Source organism: Haliaeetus albicilla, chromosome 27, assembly GCF_947461875.1.
Source record: "Haliaeetus albicilla chromosome 27, bHalAlb1.1, whole genome shotgun sequence".
Taxonomy (NCBI): domain Eukaryota; kingdom Metazoa; phylum Chordata; class Aves; order Accipitriformes; family Accipitridae; genus Haliaeetus; species Haliaeetus albicilla.
Genome location: NC_091509.1, coordinates 17345102 through 17361205, shown reverse-complemented (window position 1 = coordinate 17361205; position 16104 = coordinate 17345102). Strand labels below are relative to the sequence as shown.

The window sequence follows — 16104 nt, the reverse complement described above, 5'->3', positions numbered from 1 at the left end:
GCTGCGGAGCGGCCCCTCTCCTCCCCTCAACCCCGCCGGCCCCGGGTCTTAAACGGAGGAAGCGGGGAGGGGGGGGGGGGGGGCGGGTGGCGGCTCCCCCCCCTCCCCGCCGCCGCCTCCCCCGCGCTGGGGAAGGGGGGATGCTCCGAGCGCGGCTCCGCCGCTCCCCCCCCCCTCCATGGGGGATTACGCGGAGCGGATCCCACCCCCGCTGGCCGGACCGCTCCGCCTCTCCGTGCCGTCCCCTCCCCGGTGGAGCCGCTCCGGGGTGCGGGGAGCTCCGCAGAGGCGAGGCGGGGAGGGGGGGGGGGGGTATAGGGGGCGGCCGCGGAGCCGGGCGCCCTCCAGCGGGGTCGGGGCGGCCGGAGCGGGCTCCCCCCTCACCCCCGCCAAGCCGGGACAGCGAGCGGGCAGCCTTGCCCCCCCCCCGGGGGGGGTGCGGAGCTGGGAAACGGGCTCGCCTCTGCTCGGAGAGGCGGCAACCGTTTGGGGTGGTTTGTTGTTGTTTCGGTGCTGCAGCCCCTGTTTGGAGAGGGAGCTGGTTTAGGGAAGGGACCTCCTCTGCAAAGCCCAGCGGTCTGCCACAGCGCCTTGTGAATTCTCCAATTTATCACAGCGAAGAGCCCCGTCCGCCTTAGGGAGCCTTTGAATGAGAGCAGCTACGCTCCTCTGCAAGCACTAAGCAGCCCCGGACTTTGCCAAACTTCCTCGCTGTTACAGACTGCATCACCTCAGCTCTTACCTCGCCGGTAAAGCCGTCCTCGGATAAGCTGATGGCTGTCTAGGCTCCAAGCGCACAGCCTGCAAACCCAAATGCACTCTTTGCCTCCCGGCCACAGACCCTGCCCTTCTAGGAGTAATTCTTACTCCTGGAATAGATGAGCGAAGCCGAGGACAGTCAGAAGGTGCTACTAGGAGTGGTGTCAGTGACCAGTGAGTTCGTTAATGAAACACACCCATGCACACAGCCGGACTGCCGTGTTGGATAGATGCACCGCTTTTTTGTAGCCACTATTTGCAAACCAGTTAGCCAGGCACATCCGTAGCATCTGCTAACAACTATTTCGTGCTCTCCTCCACCTGCCTGGCGATACAAAGAGAACTCCAGGTTTTCCTGAGCAACCTTTTCCTTACCTTCTTCTCCCCCTCTCCTTCCTATGAGCCTGCTAAGACTTTGCTCACAAGCTCTATGAGATCCGATCGCATGCGCACAGTACTGTCACTCTGGGGGAGCTTCTAGGGTGCAAAGCACCTTGTCCTAAAATGTGTCCGCATGACCTGAGCCCTCCTTACAACCGAGATACCCAGAAAGCTTAACAAGAGGAAGGACCGATCACTACTGCGGCAGCTAAGCCCTCTGCCCCAGAACTCCTAACCCCTTTCCTATGAAGCTTAACACCCAGCTCAACTCTTCCCCTTCTGAAGTTCTGGATCTCGTATGCGGTTTGCACTTCAGAGACAAAGCCTGCTCTGCTCACTTGAAAGACATCTTTATTTTGTCCCATCATCCACATTTACTAAAATGTATCACATTTACTAAAATGTATAACCGACCCATTATAGAAATGCATAGCGCTGGTCTGCCTGGATGAACCATCCAGAGATTTACAGGCCGTACTTTTAAGGTACAATTGCTAAAAACCTGAAGTGCAGAGAAAAAGGTGAATGGATCTTACGTTATTTACCAACAGCTATAAGCAGTAAGCATTAGCTTGATCCAAACACATAAAGATTACAAACCACCCCAATTACATTCATGCACTAACAAGACAACGGGGTGGGGAGGTGTGTGTGCAGAGAAATCTCTTCCCTGGTAAAGACAAGACCACTGAGGGCAGCTCAGAGGAGAAACCAGACCCGTTAAAGACAGACCCGCCAGCACCTGGCTGTTGCTCAACTGCTAACAGCTCTGCACTGCACTGGATGCCTGCCCCTGCAAACTAAAACTTCTTTTGTACGTGCTGCAAGGCCTGCAAAACTACTTGGCACCTTGCTGCAGGTGCCATATTAATCTTGATAATTCAATTTTAGGGTTTTTTTTTAAGGTTACTGGGAGAAGGAAAGTGAATTTGAACAGGTTTCTGTAAATAAGTTTTTTTTTCTAGCATGTACCTCCTTTAGCAAGTGCAATGCATTTTAGTAACTGCATTAACAAAGGCTAGAAGTACTCCTTAAGCAAGAATACACAATGTTTCCCTTTTTAATTTTGGTAGAACTGTTTTATAGCTACAGTTTTATAGTTATAGCAGCATATAAACTTCCCCCCCCGCCCCCATCTGCCTTTGATTTGCATTGCTTAGCCGACAGGCTCAGCCAAGTCCTTGCTTTGCCTCTGAAGGTGCGGGACAGAAAGTACTGTGGGAAGAAGCAGGGGAAGGAATGCACTCCCGTCCTCCTCAGTCCTACCGAGCCGACCTGGATGGTACCAACTGTCATGCAGAGAAGAAACAATGATGCGAACATCAACACCCTAGGCAGGGGGGTGTCTATTATGAGATATAATCAAGCACAGGAGGTGGCACCGGTTACAGAAGATAAGCTTTCAAAGCCTGTCCCAGCTATTTTCTACGCCCAAGTCAGAGATATGCATGTCTGGAGCCTCTTGCAAATTAAGCCTCCTCCACATCAGTGGAACAAGGACATCAGCTGAAAATCTTACTGTGCATGAGGACTTAGTCAGCAAGCATAAAACCTGAAGTCAGGCTCCTGTGGAGCTGAAACAATTTACCGTTTCCTTTCTTAAGAAAGGCTTGCATGGTAAAGTCAGGACCCAAATAAATGGCCAAAACTTGCCTACTGCATCTACACCAACTGCCAGAATGAACCCTACCCTAGAAGCTTCCCTTCCTCTGGCTCAGCAAGCCATCCATGCTATGTCAAATGGATTAAAAGAGCATTGAACAAGACCAAGAAAACATAAACATGGATGAGCACAAATGACCAAAGTGCATTAATGACGCTTGGAAAGTAGCACAATTTTCTTCTCAACTGAGCACCCAAGTTCAGCAGTCACAACCGAAAACCCATCCTCCTCCTTCCTGTGTTACGACAGTGTTTCTTGGTTGCCAAGGTTACCCAATTTATCAGTAATTAGAGATCAAGCTCCACAGAAATACATATTTGAAGACTTCAGAATGATCTTGTTACTATAGCAAGAGAAGGGCTCAAATATGCCACAATTCTGTGGCACATAGTATTTCCCTGTGTTTTTCTCCAGGAGCAGTACAATCCTTCTAAAAAATTTTATCATGAAAATGCTGATCTTCAATGACTCAAAACAATATTGAAAATATGAAATATTACTTTTCAGACCTTAGCAAAAGAATTACCTACAAATACTTAACACTGAAAGCATCAGACAAGTTTCCAGAGACTAATCAGCCAGCCAGAGCACGATGCATGCTGTTTAACAGAGTATCTGGGAAAAAGGTGACCCACAAGAGAGATACCTACTGAGAACATACACCATTTTCAACCATGTTTCAGAATGCTACCACAAAGTACTATACAGCACCATTAAGTAGCCTTAACCCTTCAAATCTTTTCTTTATGACTAATAAAAGGAAGCTAGTTAGAAAACATTTGTTTTCAAAACTTGTTCAGCTAGCCCACAGACTCCTCACCTCAAGTCAGATACTTAACTAGCCCCATCTGCAAAAGGAGAGAGGTACAGTTTCAAAGAAAAAATTTTCAAAAATGAAAATTACTTTTATTTTTCACTTCGATACTCATAAGACTACAACTGTTCAACAAGGTAAACATAACAGTTATACAAAACATATGTAAATATTTACAGACTTAACTGTACAAAATAATTTAAAGTTTACAAAAGTTTCATGCAACCTCTGTTGACTGACACAGTCTAGGAAATCTCCTTGAAGAAGCATAAGAGATCTTTGAATTTATTTATTTATTTAATGGTTCAAAAAAAGGATGCTGCAAGGCTTCATCAAGAGTGATTCTTTTGGCTGGATCATATTCCAGCATCCTGCGAACAAGGTCAAAGAGACTCTGATGATCTCTGTCTTGGCAATGCATGAATTCCTGAAAGAAAAGGAAAGGAAGTATTTTAGAGAGATCTTTCACAACTGCAAATCTAACAAAATAATAAAAATACTGTCTCCTACCTTTAAAGGCTTACAGCGTCTCCTAACATATCGTCCTGCAGAACTGTGTTCATCCCAGTCCAATTGGTCGTGGTGAAAATAATGCTTTCTGCATGAAAAAGAAAATAATTTTAAGATAGTGTCAGTGCATAAAGTGGGCAGATGCTTTTCTGGGAACTTCTGAAACACCATAAAAGTGTTCCTGCATATCCCTCTGCATTTGGGAGCTAACATCTCTTTTAGCTAGTATTTATTCAGAGACCTGTTGCTTTCATATCACCACTGTCACAATATTTAGAAAACATGTCCTTCAGTATTCCCATCAACAAAGAAGCCACTGAAAACCTATCTTCCATTACTGACATTTAAAGAGATGGATGCTTTCAGGTGTTCCAAGAGAACAACTTGGTCTCACCTGCTACTAACAAAAAGACAGCTTGCCAATCTATCAACTTTTAAAAAACATTTCTTATAAAATCTGCCGAATTTAAGTGGTTAGCAACTATTTAACTACATCAGATATTCCCAAAGGTCTTTAAAAAATGTACTGCAAATACACGAGACTACCAGTGCAAATAAAAGTTCTGACAAATCTATACCTCAGCATCACATTAACACTGCTATGTAAGTAGCATTTTATCTTTTAAATACTACCTGACTCTATTCCAATTACAGCTAAGTTTTTTCTTGTTTTTCAAAATGCATTATGAATCAGCTGGACAACTGTAATAAATCAAATACATTACCCAACCCATATTACTGGAATTCTACTATAACATGAGTTACAGGATTATCTAGATTAGCTGGCAAGAGGACAACTTATTTCAGAAAGAGAATGGACCATGAAATCTCACATGCTCTGTATTTTGGATATATGGGGGCTAGGGCAGAACCCTGTACTGGCTGCTTCTCCTTGCAAGGCAAGTGGCAAACTTCTGCTGCATGTAGTTATCTTTGAGGAAGAGAGAAAGATCTCTGAAGCACGTCTGAGGGATATGAAGGGACAGTGGAAGAGGCTGGCAACTGTATTAGCAAGACAGGACCCTCTTTTTCCTCTCAATATAAATCTTCTGATGACAGCATGTTCTTTACTCTCACAGTTTACAGAAAAATGAATGTCTAATACTGTTCTGGTGACCATACCAAGCTTAGCTTCAAAAACTTAAGAACATTCATACTCAAGTTACTATTCAAGAGGCTGGCATTTTGGTTGCTGGCAACTCAGACTAAAACCAGAAAAGAGAGGACTATTGTCAACTAATCAATCCACCTAAATCTGTCACAATTTCTTGCAATAGACTAATAGGTAACAAGAAGCCTGGAAGCTTCTTTCTTGATCTTCAGGAGCTCACAGTTAACAATGGAAACTTTAAAAATTTTTCTTATAATAGCAAAATATTAGACAACTTCTGTAACGAACTTACCTGGATTTCTTGATCATGTGAGCTGGCAGAGGCCCTAGTATCCTTTCCATCATTGCCAAGTGTTCTTTACTATCATGCGTCTGTGTGGAAAAAGCAATGAATGTACTTATCACATTTTTCTACTCTCAGCCACTTGGTAACCAGAGTCATTTGCAAACAAGATGTTTGCTGAAGTATCGTCACAGTACCTTTATACATTATCACCTTAAATTTTTAAAAACAGTTTATGCAATGCAGCTTGTTATATAGCACTTTTGAAGTTACGATAGCCCCTGAACAACAGAGTTCATAAACCAAGTTTTGTACGAGTATGTTTTCTTTACTCTTAATTCCAGCAGCATCTTCAGACTCTAGGCAGGCTTCATCATCCAAAAAGCCAGAACAGATCATCTTAAGTAGTCTGAAGGATATATCCAAAACATCACATTTTCCTACACGCATGCTGTCTTTGCAATCTCATCTATATAATCCTTAAAAAGCCTGTGAGGTTATGCCTTTTACAGTAACAGTTAAGTACAACTCATTAAAAGACCAAAATCAGTAGTCTGTAACAAAAATGTACAATTTAACTTTATGTACATACCTGAAACACTGTAAATCCTAGGTAATACTCAATTAGAATACAACCAATACTCCAAACATCGCAAGGCTGTGACCATCCCAGTGCTGCAAAATAGGCAAAGTTTATGTTTTACCTTTTAATATGTTCTTAAAATCTGTAATCCACAAAGCATATGCTGATTTTCCATGCATTTACTGATGCCCATTTTCCCGCTCCGACACCCCTCCCCAAACCTTCGTGGGAGAAAGTGGGAAAGGAACATGTTTGGACTGCCGTTTTTAGACTTTTTACTGTTTACTCTCAAGAATTCTAACACCACCATCTGTGAGAGATGACTGAATTATTAGAACCATGAGCAACTACTCCAGTTCACGAAGTCAAGCCATCTGAGTGCACTGTAATTAACTGTCAGGTTGTTTGTAAGTCTTTACTGACCTAAAATAACCTCAGGAGCTCTGTAATGTCTTGTAGACACTAATGTGCTGTGATGCTCATCATCAAAAGTTGCACTTCCAAAATCAACAACTTTGATGTCTGTGTTTTTTAAAGTGCGTTCATCTCGCTTCTGCAAGAAAATAAAAACGCTATATGTTAGTATTTTTTAATAGCATGCTTAGGCAAAAGGTATTCATCACATTATCTTTATTCATCTTCAAAATACTAGTTAACATAAACAGATAAAAACTAAATCTATGTAACAAACACTCCTTCCAAATACATCAATTCCTCTTCAGCTCAAGCTCCAAGAAAGAGGAGCTGGTAACAAAGCAATTTAATCTGAATACTCAGAACAGCTGAGTAAAGACCTTTCCCACAGTAACAGAGCTCCTTTCCTCTGTTGTTAACCTTCAAGTTAACTTCAGTTAATTGTTTTCTCTGTCTCATTTTTTTTCTGCCCATTGGTGCATACACTCATTTATATAATTGTAGGTCTAAAATAAAAAAATAAAATCAAGCCTTATGCATAAACCAGAGGCAGTGAAGTCCATACTGCATTTCTGTTTCTAAGAAGTTTTTATACTTTGAAAAAAGAGCAGCAACTTGAAAAGAAACTTGTATTTCTGCAAGTGGTAGAAGTGGTTTGTGCAGACAAGTTCTTACCCTAATGCTGTGTCTTAGTGTTTTCTTAGATTTAAAAGGAAGACACTGGTCAAGAACAGTCCTATTCAGGGCCCATGCCAATTATAACACTGCCTAATGATCAACATCACATGTTGATGACAAACAGAAAATTCATCTTAGCTATTAAGCAAAGGACTGCAAAACTGACAGGCACTTCAGACTCCAGGGTAATCAGATGGAAAGAAAGATCCGACATTCCTCTCAAAACACAGGGATGCTTTAAAGAACGGGATTCAAATGGCTTAAGAAATATGAAGGAAAAAAACTGGCTAAATTCAAAGCCATTAACACAATGCTCCCTATGAATGCCATAACTTCATTAAACAGCAAAGAAATTAACCAGTGATCAAATTAAAACAGTTTTGTTTGAATCGGAGCAAAGTTACTCACTTGGCAGAAAGTTAGTACATTTCTAAGAGCACAAAAAAAGAAAGTTCTAGGGAACATAACTCTATCACTTGACCTTTCTACACATACTTTTTTTTTTTGTTTAAGAAAAGTGCAAATGAAGACAGAAGTAGCCCAATTCAAGTTGGGAGAAACAAAGAACAAACTTACCATTTTGGCATTGTACTTCACTATGTAATCAGACTCCACAAACAAGATATTTTCAGGCTTTAAATCAGTATGAGTTAGTTTATTATGGTGTAAAACTACAAGGAAAAAAAGAACAGTATTCCATAATTAATACATTAATTTCCTAACGGGGAAAAAAAAAATCAAACAAAAACCCCCAAAACCAAAACCCCTGAACATATTTAATAACAGTATTAAGATTTACTTACAGTTTATAGACTGGCAAATTTGATAAGCCATATTTCTAATGTCATTAATATGAAATGGCAGAAAGCTGTTTTCCTTAATAAAGTCGTAAGTACTAAGTCCCAGTAGCTCAAAAACAATGCAAACATGGCCATGATGATCAAACCACTCCAGCATCTGGACACAGCGGCTTAAAAAAGAAATAAAAAAAAAAAATAAAAAAGAAAACTCAATTTATTGAATAATTATCTTCCACAAATCCTTAGTATGCTGACTATTCTAATTTTATACTTACAAAGTGCTGCTTGGATCCATGTTGTTTAAGTGTTCCAACACCTGTATTTCTGAACGGGCTGCTTCCCGGTATCTACCAACGTTTTTCACAATTTTAACTGCTACATGCATTCCTCTCCTTTAAAAGAGAGTAAAGCATCACAAACTGAATCAATTATTGTTAAATACCTACAAGCCCAAAGCAGCTTGATTTTAACAGAAGAAACACAGGAAGATTAAAGGTCACTGAGAATGAGTTGGATAAGGGGATTTGGACTTGAGCACATTGCACTTAACCAGAACTGTTTTTATCAAGAAATGTAATACCCATCTTTCCTTTGTCAAATACTCATAATATAGGCTACATTAACTACTTCTCGGTCTTATTATCTCATCTACGGTAGAACAAACATCAGGAATCCACCTGCAAGACGATTGAAAAAAATGCAAAATTCTCATTTGAGGAAAGTACTGCAAAAATTTGACATTTTTTCCTGCAACTTGGACAATTTGTTCTGGCTCTTTTCCAGTGCTCCTATGGAATCAGGGGAATTGAGTAACTTCTGAAGTTTGGATTCCCAGTACTTTGTGCTAGTGAAAACCGACCTGCACTCAGGGTAACATTCAAACTCTAAGGCTATTACTTAAATGGAACACAAATACACATAGTTCATTCTATCCCATTCAGTCAGACAATTTTTAATTGTCTCTGTAGAGCTATTTAGATTTTAATGACTTAAGAGTACTGTCTGCCCTCACAACACAATCTCAAGCTCCCGAACAGATTTGTGAAATGACAGAACAAACAAACCAAAGTCAGAGGAAAAAATACTAGAACCATGTCACAGAACTGCAGGTATAAAACACATGGCTAAAATAACATGAGTTTTACTAACTGTTTAAAACTCCTAGCGCATACAGAAGTGGTGGAAATACAATAATTTTCTTCTCCTCCACCAAACACGCCATCACACGTAAGTAATCATTCCACCAAAAAGGACTGGATACTGGAGTATTGTGCATTCAAAAGAATTCAAAGGATAATTCTGATTAGGGAGACTGAGGAAAGAAATACACAGCTTGACCAATTCCAAGCAATTGCTTTCAAGCAATTGCTTCCACTAAGAACGAAAACTACTTTCTCAGCACCTCACTGCATCACCTTCTACAAGTCAGTCTCCCAAATCAATTCTGTACTCTTTACATACCCTCACATTCTCTAGTTATGGCAACAGCACTTGTAGAACCAAGAGAAAAACATAATGAAGGAAAACATAGTTCTCCCTCTTTAAAAAAGCAGATGACATCCACCTAGTAATGCTAAGTAGTGTCTTTTGTCACAAGATCCGACCAACACTTACATATCATGATCTATGCACTCCACTACTTTTCCAAAAGCTCCTTCTCCTAAAGTTGCAACAATTTCATCTAGAAAGAACAAACACAAGTTAGAATTATAAAACTACTTAAACAAGAATGAACATTATTAACGTAGATTTAAAAATGTGCCATTACAAAAGCATAATTACTTTAAATCTCAGCATCTGAATGCATTATTTTATTGGACAGGTGTCATGAAACAGTTAGCCAAAAAACTATCTCTTGTTCTAATCTCAAGATTCAAGTTCATTTACTAATTGGAACTTTTTGAACACAGTATTTATATTCTACAGAAAAGAAGATATGCAAAAAAACAAAAAAGCACAAAAAAAACAGAACAAAAAGAGCAATGAAGATTTCTTTAGCCCCCCTCCTCTGACATACTATTCTAAACAGATTTTTTGCTGAAAAGTTTTTAAAAAGTGTTGAAAAATGTTCTATACATCTTGCTCTTAGAACGTCTCCACTTTCACAGATCAGGTGACCCTCCTCATCATCCTCTACACTCCTGGATCTTTTCCTTCGGTGACTCTTCTGGAAACGGCACCAAGATCGTCCAGCCAATCAATATATCAGAGTGAATTCAGGGCAGAATACGCAATTCATTCAGCGGGGAGATATTCAGGCATTCAGTTACACACCAGGCCACGAACAGTTGGCAGGAGCAATTTCAAATTCAGTCCCCAGAAATTCACAGGGCACAGTTTATGTTACAGAAGAAAAACATGGCAAGGAACAGATTTTCAGATAAATACTTAAAGTGATAAAGCAACAGAAAAAACAACACAATTTTGTCTCTCAAACAGTGGCTTAACTGAAGACAGATTAAGAATGCAACATCACTATTTCTAATACTTTGCTAACAAATAGCGAAAAACAGTATTTATTTACAAATCTAAGCTTACAGTCAGGTGAAATGTTTCTATTTTTAAAACATACACTTTATATATAATCTAAATATTACAAAATATCAAGTAATTTTACTTCCCTCACATTTAGAGAGAAGAAAAATTATTCTGAAGCCCTTAATTTGCACTGTATAATCTAAGACAGCTTGCTGTTTTCTATTGCAGAAATGTGACATAAAACACCTGGAGCTGAAGATGTATCAGTGAGCATCATGCCAATACTGAGAAATTCAGAGAGCATGCCCTCAAAGAAGGCAAGCAGCAAACTTATCCCATCTTCAGTAAGACATTAGCTGCCATTAGCCAGGCACCTGGCTTGTCAAAAGTTTTCTGGAATCAGGTGTAGAACTGTAGAGCTTGTTCGTATCAATTTACCAGACATGCACATTTCATAGTTCCAATTAAGCTTACATTAAAAAGGCATGTCACCTGAATTACTTTTAGTAATAGGATGTATGGTAACTCAGTCTACCTGAAAAAACATAGTTCACTATGCTGTAAAACTAGAAAGTGACAACTGTACTTTGAAATAGGATACTTAACCTGTTTTCAACTTTGAGATAACATTTTTCAGATTAATCCCAGTGATCTTAACTACTGGCCACCTACGTTCCCATTGTACAACTGGTACTGATCCCACCCCCCACCCAACACTGATCCAAAAGTCTCAAGTAAGAACATATTCATATGCTCACAAATGGACTCAACTACAAATCCTTTTTTAATAATATAGTATTTCTTAAAGTACTGTGACCAGGAACTGAAGTTCTAGCACTCACTTAAGAAGTCTATTACCACTAATTCATTAATAATAAAGTTAAAAATTACTCATACCGAATGCGATTGGTGACTGGAGCAATGATGTCTCTTATGCTTCCTTTTATGACTACTTTTCCTGCTCCGACCAGAGGATTTGCTATAGTGATGATGGTGACTCTTTTCATAGTCTCTGTGATAATGCCTGTGGTCATATACTTCACAGAAGTCATTTCTGTATTCCTCAACATATCTCCGGTCATGATGGTCTCTTTCATTTATGGTTCTATCATCCAAATAATGACTGAAAATATATTTTAAGTGAATGTTCTCCACTTCAAAAACTTGAGGTTCCAACAAGATAAGTGACTTGAGCTGAGTTACAGAGTTACATAGTATCTGTCTTTACACCAAGAATGTTTTCTAATTGACTCCCTCCCCAAAAATAATGGAGCTTTTGACGTTACTTTATTAGGAATCTAACAACATGGTCAGTCTCAAATACATAGCAGTCATCCACATGAACAATATATAATCTGTCCACAGTTTGCACAGTAAATAAGAAACTCAGACTCAAAAAGGAGAAACACTTCCTAAAGTATACTGAGCAACTCAAGTACAATCTCCGAAGTCACAGGATAAAGCACTCTTGACACAGCAATAATCCCCTTCTGTGCTTTCAAAGCTCAAAGTGCTAAAAAAGAAAAATGAAGCCTGGAGACTGAGAGAAGCAGCATTGTTCTTGGTGCTCTGCATTAAACATTAAAACCCTCAGAGAGTATCTGGATCAAGGATCTTCTGCGCAGAAAAAAAAACCTTTAAGAAAACTGCTGAGGCAAAGAGCCTCCATATCACTGTACACCTACCCCTTCCAGCATTTTATAAGCATGAGTATGAGCTCTTAAAAGAATTCCATGGGCTCTTCCTCTCAAAGAAAAAGCAGAAAAACACATCTTTCCAGTGAAACCAATGTGGGGAAAAAAAGAAAATCACCTCCAAAGTAGTAAGAGAAACTCATACTTACCATTGCATTAAATGAGTAAAACCCTCGCTTCCTTTTGTTCATATTAAGCAAATGAAAAAGCATACTTTTAACTTGAAATTTAATATTGAATGTATTCCATACCAATACTTAACTGACAACAGTGAAACAAAATAGTACATTTACTTGTTTTTATTAAAGAATTTCTATTTAATGGTTCAGGTACTGTGTTAACAAAACCAACTACCTCTTAAGCTTGTCTTAAGCGAGCCAAACTTTAAGGAATTGCCAGCTTTAGGCACTCAAAACCTCTTATCCCTAAGATGTATTTATTTTAGACATGATAAGAAACATTAATGCTACTCAATTCAGAGTCTTATACCTTTCTGAAAAGTGATTTGGTTTATAGTGCTTGCTTTCTTGTCCACTGCTGTGGGACCTTTTCCTGCGTTTATGGCTGCTGCTGTGCTTTCTTTGATCCCAGCTCTTTCGGTCGTCCCATTCAGGACAATGAGATTGTTTTGAATGCCGCATCTGCCACTAAAAAAAACACCAAATAAATCAACAAAAACACATAAAAGACAAAAGTATTACACTGGTATTTGTGGATGCAAGTCAACTACTGTAGTTTGATCAAATACGACAAAACTAGAAAGAACCATTTCCTCAAATAATTATTTTTCCTCAGCTTCCCCCACATACTGTTTTGGTTTGGCTAGTAGACACAGCTTTCTCATCCTAACACTGTTACGAAACACAAATCAAGATTAAATAGGCCAACTCATCTTCACTTAATAGCTCCAAACATGTCATGAAAGCCTGTTTTAAATAAACTCTCAAGTGACTAAATAGAGTCATTTGCTTAAAGAGTCTTCTGGGGGAGACCTTAATCTTCAAACATCCCCTCCAACAAAACCTGGATTTAGTTCTTCGTACTATACTGCACGTAAGTTACTACATGAAAGTATGTACAATGAGTCTAAAAATTCTCACAAATCTATTTACAGATCACTGTTAAACAAAACACTTTTTAAAGTTTTAGCAACAGTCACCGTGAACTCTGGTATATTCATAACTCTGTAGTACTGTGAGCCAAGCCACAATTTTTGAACCCTATTAGCATGCAAGTATGCAGGTGTTTTACAATTCAGCTGATTCGCCAAAGACAAAACCCACCAGCTTCCGTTGCTGGATGTTATATGCAGGAATTCTGTGTTCAAACAGGTACATGCACAACTGAAAAAAAAAGGAAAGTAAAGCACAGCTGTAGAATTAAGAGTGTAACAAAAATCAACCATTATTTGTTTACTCTTATTTGGCAGGAGTTTTTGAAAATAAGAATAAGCTTACCTATCTATTTCAGTATATTCTGAAGAATGAACTAACAGGACAAGAAAAAGTTTCCATAGTAAGCAGTGACAGCAAGAAAAATCGTCTGGAAACAAAGATAGTACTAAAAAAAGGTGTGATTGCGTCACTTTGCACAGAACGACATTGGCTGCCTCCATACCAACTGAAGGCACTAAGAAGGTAACTTTTAGAACATGTAAATGGCAAGCCTGTTCTGAAAAAGAGGTTTTCTGATACTTGCATAACATTTGTGACAGGCTGGTAGTTAAAAAAAAACCAAACACAATAGACACCTGCACCAACGTTTCTTACGGATATGTATTTTTAAAATACAAATACAATACAAACAGAGCAACAAACTGTGCTAAAATAAGCGACTAGTACACCCTTTGAGTCAGTCATGATCTAGGTCTTGAAAAAAAAATGTATTCACTTGATACATTAATAAGAAATAAAAACACTAATGTACCAAATGACAAACAAAAATGCCTGAAGGATCACAACAAAATTAAAACCAGGTAGTGTTTCATTTACATGCCTAAATTTCTTCTCTTCTTACCCAGCACGAAAGCCATTTTCCTCTATTTTCAACCTACATAAATTATGAAACACACTCAGGTTTCAGTTATTCTGCTTTTGAGGTGAAGGGTTCCCCACACACACTCAGTTATAGGTGAATTAAGGATTTTACTTATGATTTCCCCCCTCCTTTTTTCCCCCCACATTTGGCAGAAGGCAGGCTACACTAAAGCTCTATAGTGGACAAATAGCTAAATAAAATCCCCATTAAAGTGTTCTGCAGACAGAGGCCTAGGGGTGGAAGGATGGACATTTGACAGAGAAAACTAGAGAAAAGGTTTAGTTGAACACTAACTGCTGCTTAACTACACTCAAATGCACACAGAATTACTGGAATTAAGATGGAAGCTGCAAATTTTGTCCCTAGAGGAGCCAAGTAAATGCAAATGAGGAGGAAACTGTTAGATTCGCTCTGTGGGAGGCCCGAAGTAGCCACAATCCATGTTACAGTAGGAGCCACCTTAAGATTTTTTGACTATTATGCACTCCCTCTAAATTTATGCACCGAAGCACTTATGTAATACTGACAGCTGACAGGAACATATGCATTCCTATAGCATGTGGTCCTAATCCATATCACAGGCCGTTTTCACTCCCACATTTTGCCATAAGGTTTCTCAAACAGGAGCCGTGGACGTTTTTTTAAAAGATCCATACATAAAACGCCTCAGGAAGGCCACAAATGTCCTGCCGTAAGCTGCCTACACAGCAATTTCTAAATGTCTGTCCTCGAAAACTTGGCAGGCTCTACGGATTGGAGGAGGTCAAAGGCTTATTCCTTTCAGATGACCAAAGTCCGCCGGGCCAGGCCGATCTGCGGGTCTGGGGTACAGACACGCAGGAGCAGGTCCTACAGAAAACACCCACCACCCCAACCCACGGCCACGAATTCCACTTCCACGCCGCTCTTCCCTCGGGAGGCCTCTGGAGCCGAGGCGGGGGGGAGGGGGGGGCGGTAGGAAGGGCTCGTCTCCGTTGCCATCCGTGCAGGCTGGGCTGAATAACCGAGCTGCGCGGCCCCCACCCCGAAAATACCCCCCGGCACACGAGGCCCCAGCTCTGCCCCCCACCCTCCCGGCCCAACCCCTCCCCCCCCGCACCTCCGCAGAGGCTCCCTCCGCCACAAGAAACCCTGACCGGCGGGGTCCTGTACCGAGGATCCCCCCTCCCACCTTAACACCTCCTCAACCAACCCCTCACGAAGGGCTCTACGCTAATCCTGCTCCCCGGGCCGCGGAGACAACGCGAGCAGGTCCCCGTCCCTCCCCCACCACCACCCCCGGCGGCCTCCCGCAACCCTCTCCGCCCCCTCCGCTTCGGCCCCCTGGAAGCATAAGGGAAAAAGGGAAGAAGAAAAGAGCCCGAGGAAGAATGCCGCCTGCACCACTTACAGCTGGAAAAAAAAAAGGCGAGCAAGCCCCGTGTCCGCCCTGCGCACACAAACAAAATGGCGGCCACGACCGAGCGCGGAGAAACTGCTTCCTCCTCTCCTCTCTCTCTCTCCCCCTCTCGCGGCTTCTGCGCGGCGTGACGTCAGACGCACAGCACAGCGGGCTGGCGTAGACTAAAGGCCGCCCCCTAGCGGAGGTGGGGGGGGAGGAGGAAAGAGCCGAGCCGCTGACAGGCACGGAGGGGATGGCAGAGGCCACGCCCCCGGAGGATAGGCCACGCCCCCGGAGGATAGGCCACGCCCCCGAGGCGCGGCGGTCGCGGCTGTCATGGCGGCGGCTGTGAGGGGAGCGGGGTCCTGCCCGCCCGGCCCGGCTCACACGCCTCGGCCTGGCCCTTCCCCGCGCCCCTGTGGGGGGAAGCTTGTAAAGAGCTCGAGGCCGTGTGGGCTAGGGACCCACATTCACGCAGGGGTTCAAGCAGCGAGCCCGGGTTCAAAGGCTGCCACCGA

General features: G+C 41.5%; 1 protein-coding gene across 7 annotated transcripts; it reads right to left on the bottom strand.

The window, feature by feature from the left end:
- Window positions 1–3687: 3687 nt before the first annotated feature.
- Window positions 3688–15768, bottom strand: CLK4 (CDC like kinase 4). 7 transcript variants are annotated; one of them, XM_069772843.1, is made up of 14 exons: window positions 15596–15752; window positions 13452–13511; window positions 12658–12815; window positions 11372–11597; window positions 10073–10163; window positions 9611–9677; window positions 8272–8388; window positions 8000–8166; window positions 7773–7867; window positions 6528–6657; window positions 6114–6196; window positions 5531–5610; window positions 4128–4215; window positions 3688–4044 (listed from the first exon to the last, which is right to left on the bottom strand). In XM_069772843.1, exons 2-14 carry the CDS (start codon window positions 13503–13505, stop codon window positions 3907–3909), a joined length of 1494 nt encoding a protein of 497 aa, XP_069628944.1. In that variant the 5' UTR covers window positions 13506–13511; window positions 15596–15752; the 3' UTR covers window positions 3688–3906. The 7 variants fall into 7 exon arrangements, with proteins under 7 accessions (XP_069628944.1, XP_069628946.1, XP_069628947.1 ...); XM_069772845.1 differs by lacking the exon at window positions 13452–13511 and having other exon boundaries at window positions 10073–11597; window positions 15596–15768; XM_069772846.1 differs by lacking the exons at window positions 10073–10163; window positions 13452–13511 and having other exon boundaries at window positions 15596–15768.
- Between the last annotated feature and the right edge of the window lie 336 nt (window positions 15769–16104).

What these genes read in the sequence shown, in the direction of transcription:
- CLK4 (XM_069772843.1), bottom strand. Translation starts at nt 13,505, where the DNA reads ATGTACCTGTTTGAACACAGAATTCCTGCATATAACATCCAGCAACGG. An exon ending in GAGTGCATAGATCATGATAT is followed by an intron (nt 8,389 to 9,610) that starts GTAAGTGTTGGT and finishes TCTCTTTTAAAG; the next exon opens with GAGAGGAATGCATGTAGCAG. An exon ending in ATGGATCCAAGCAGCACTTT is followed by an intron (nt 8,167 to 8,271) that starts GTAAGTATAAAA and finishes TTCTTTTTTAAG; the next exon opens with CCGCTGTGTCCAGATGCTGG.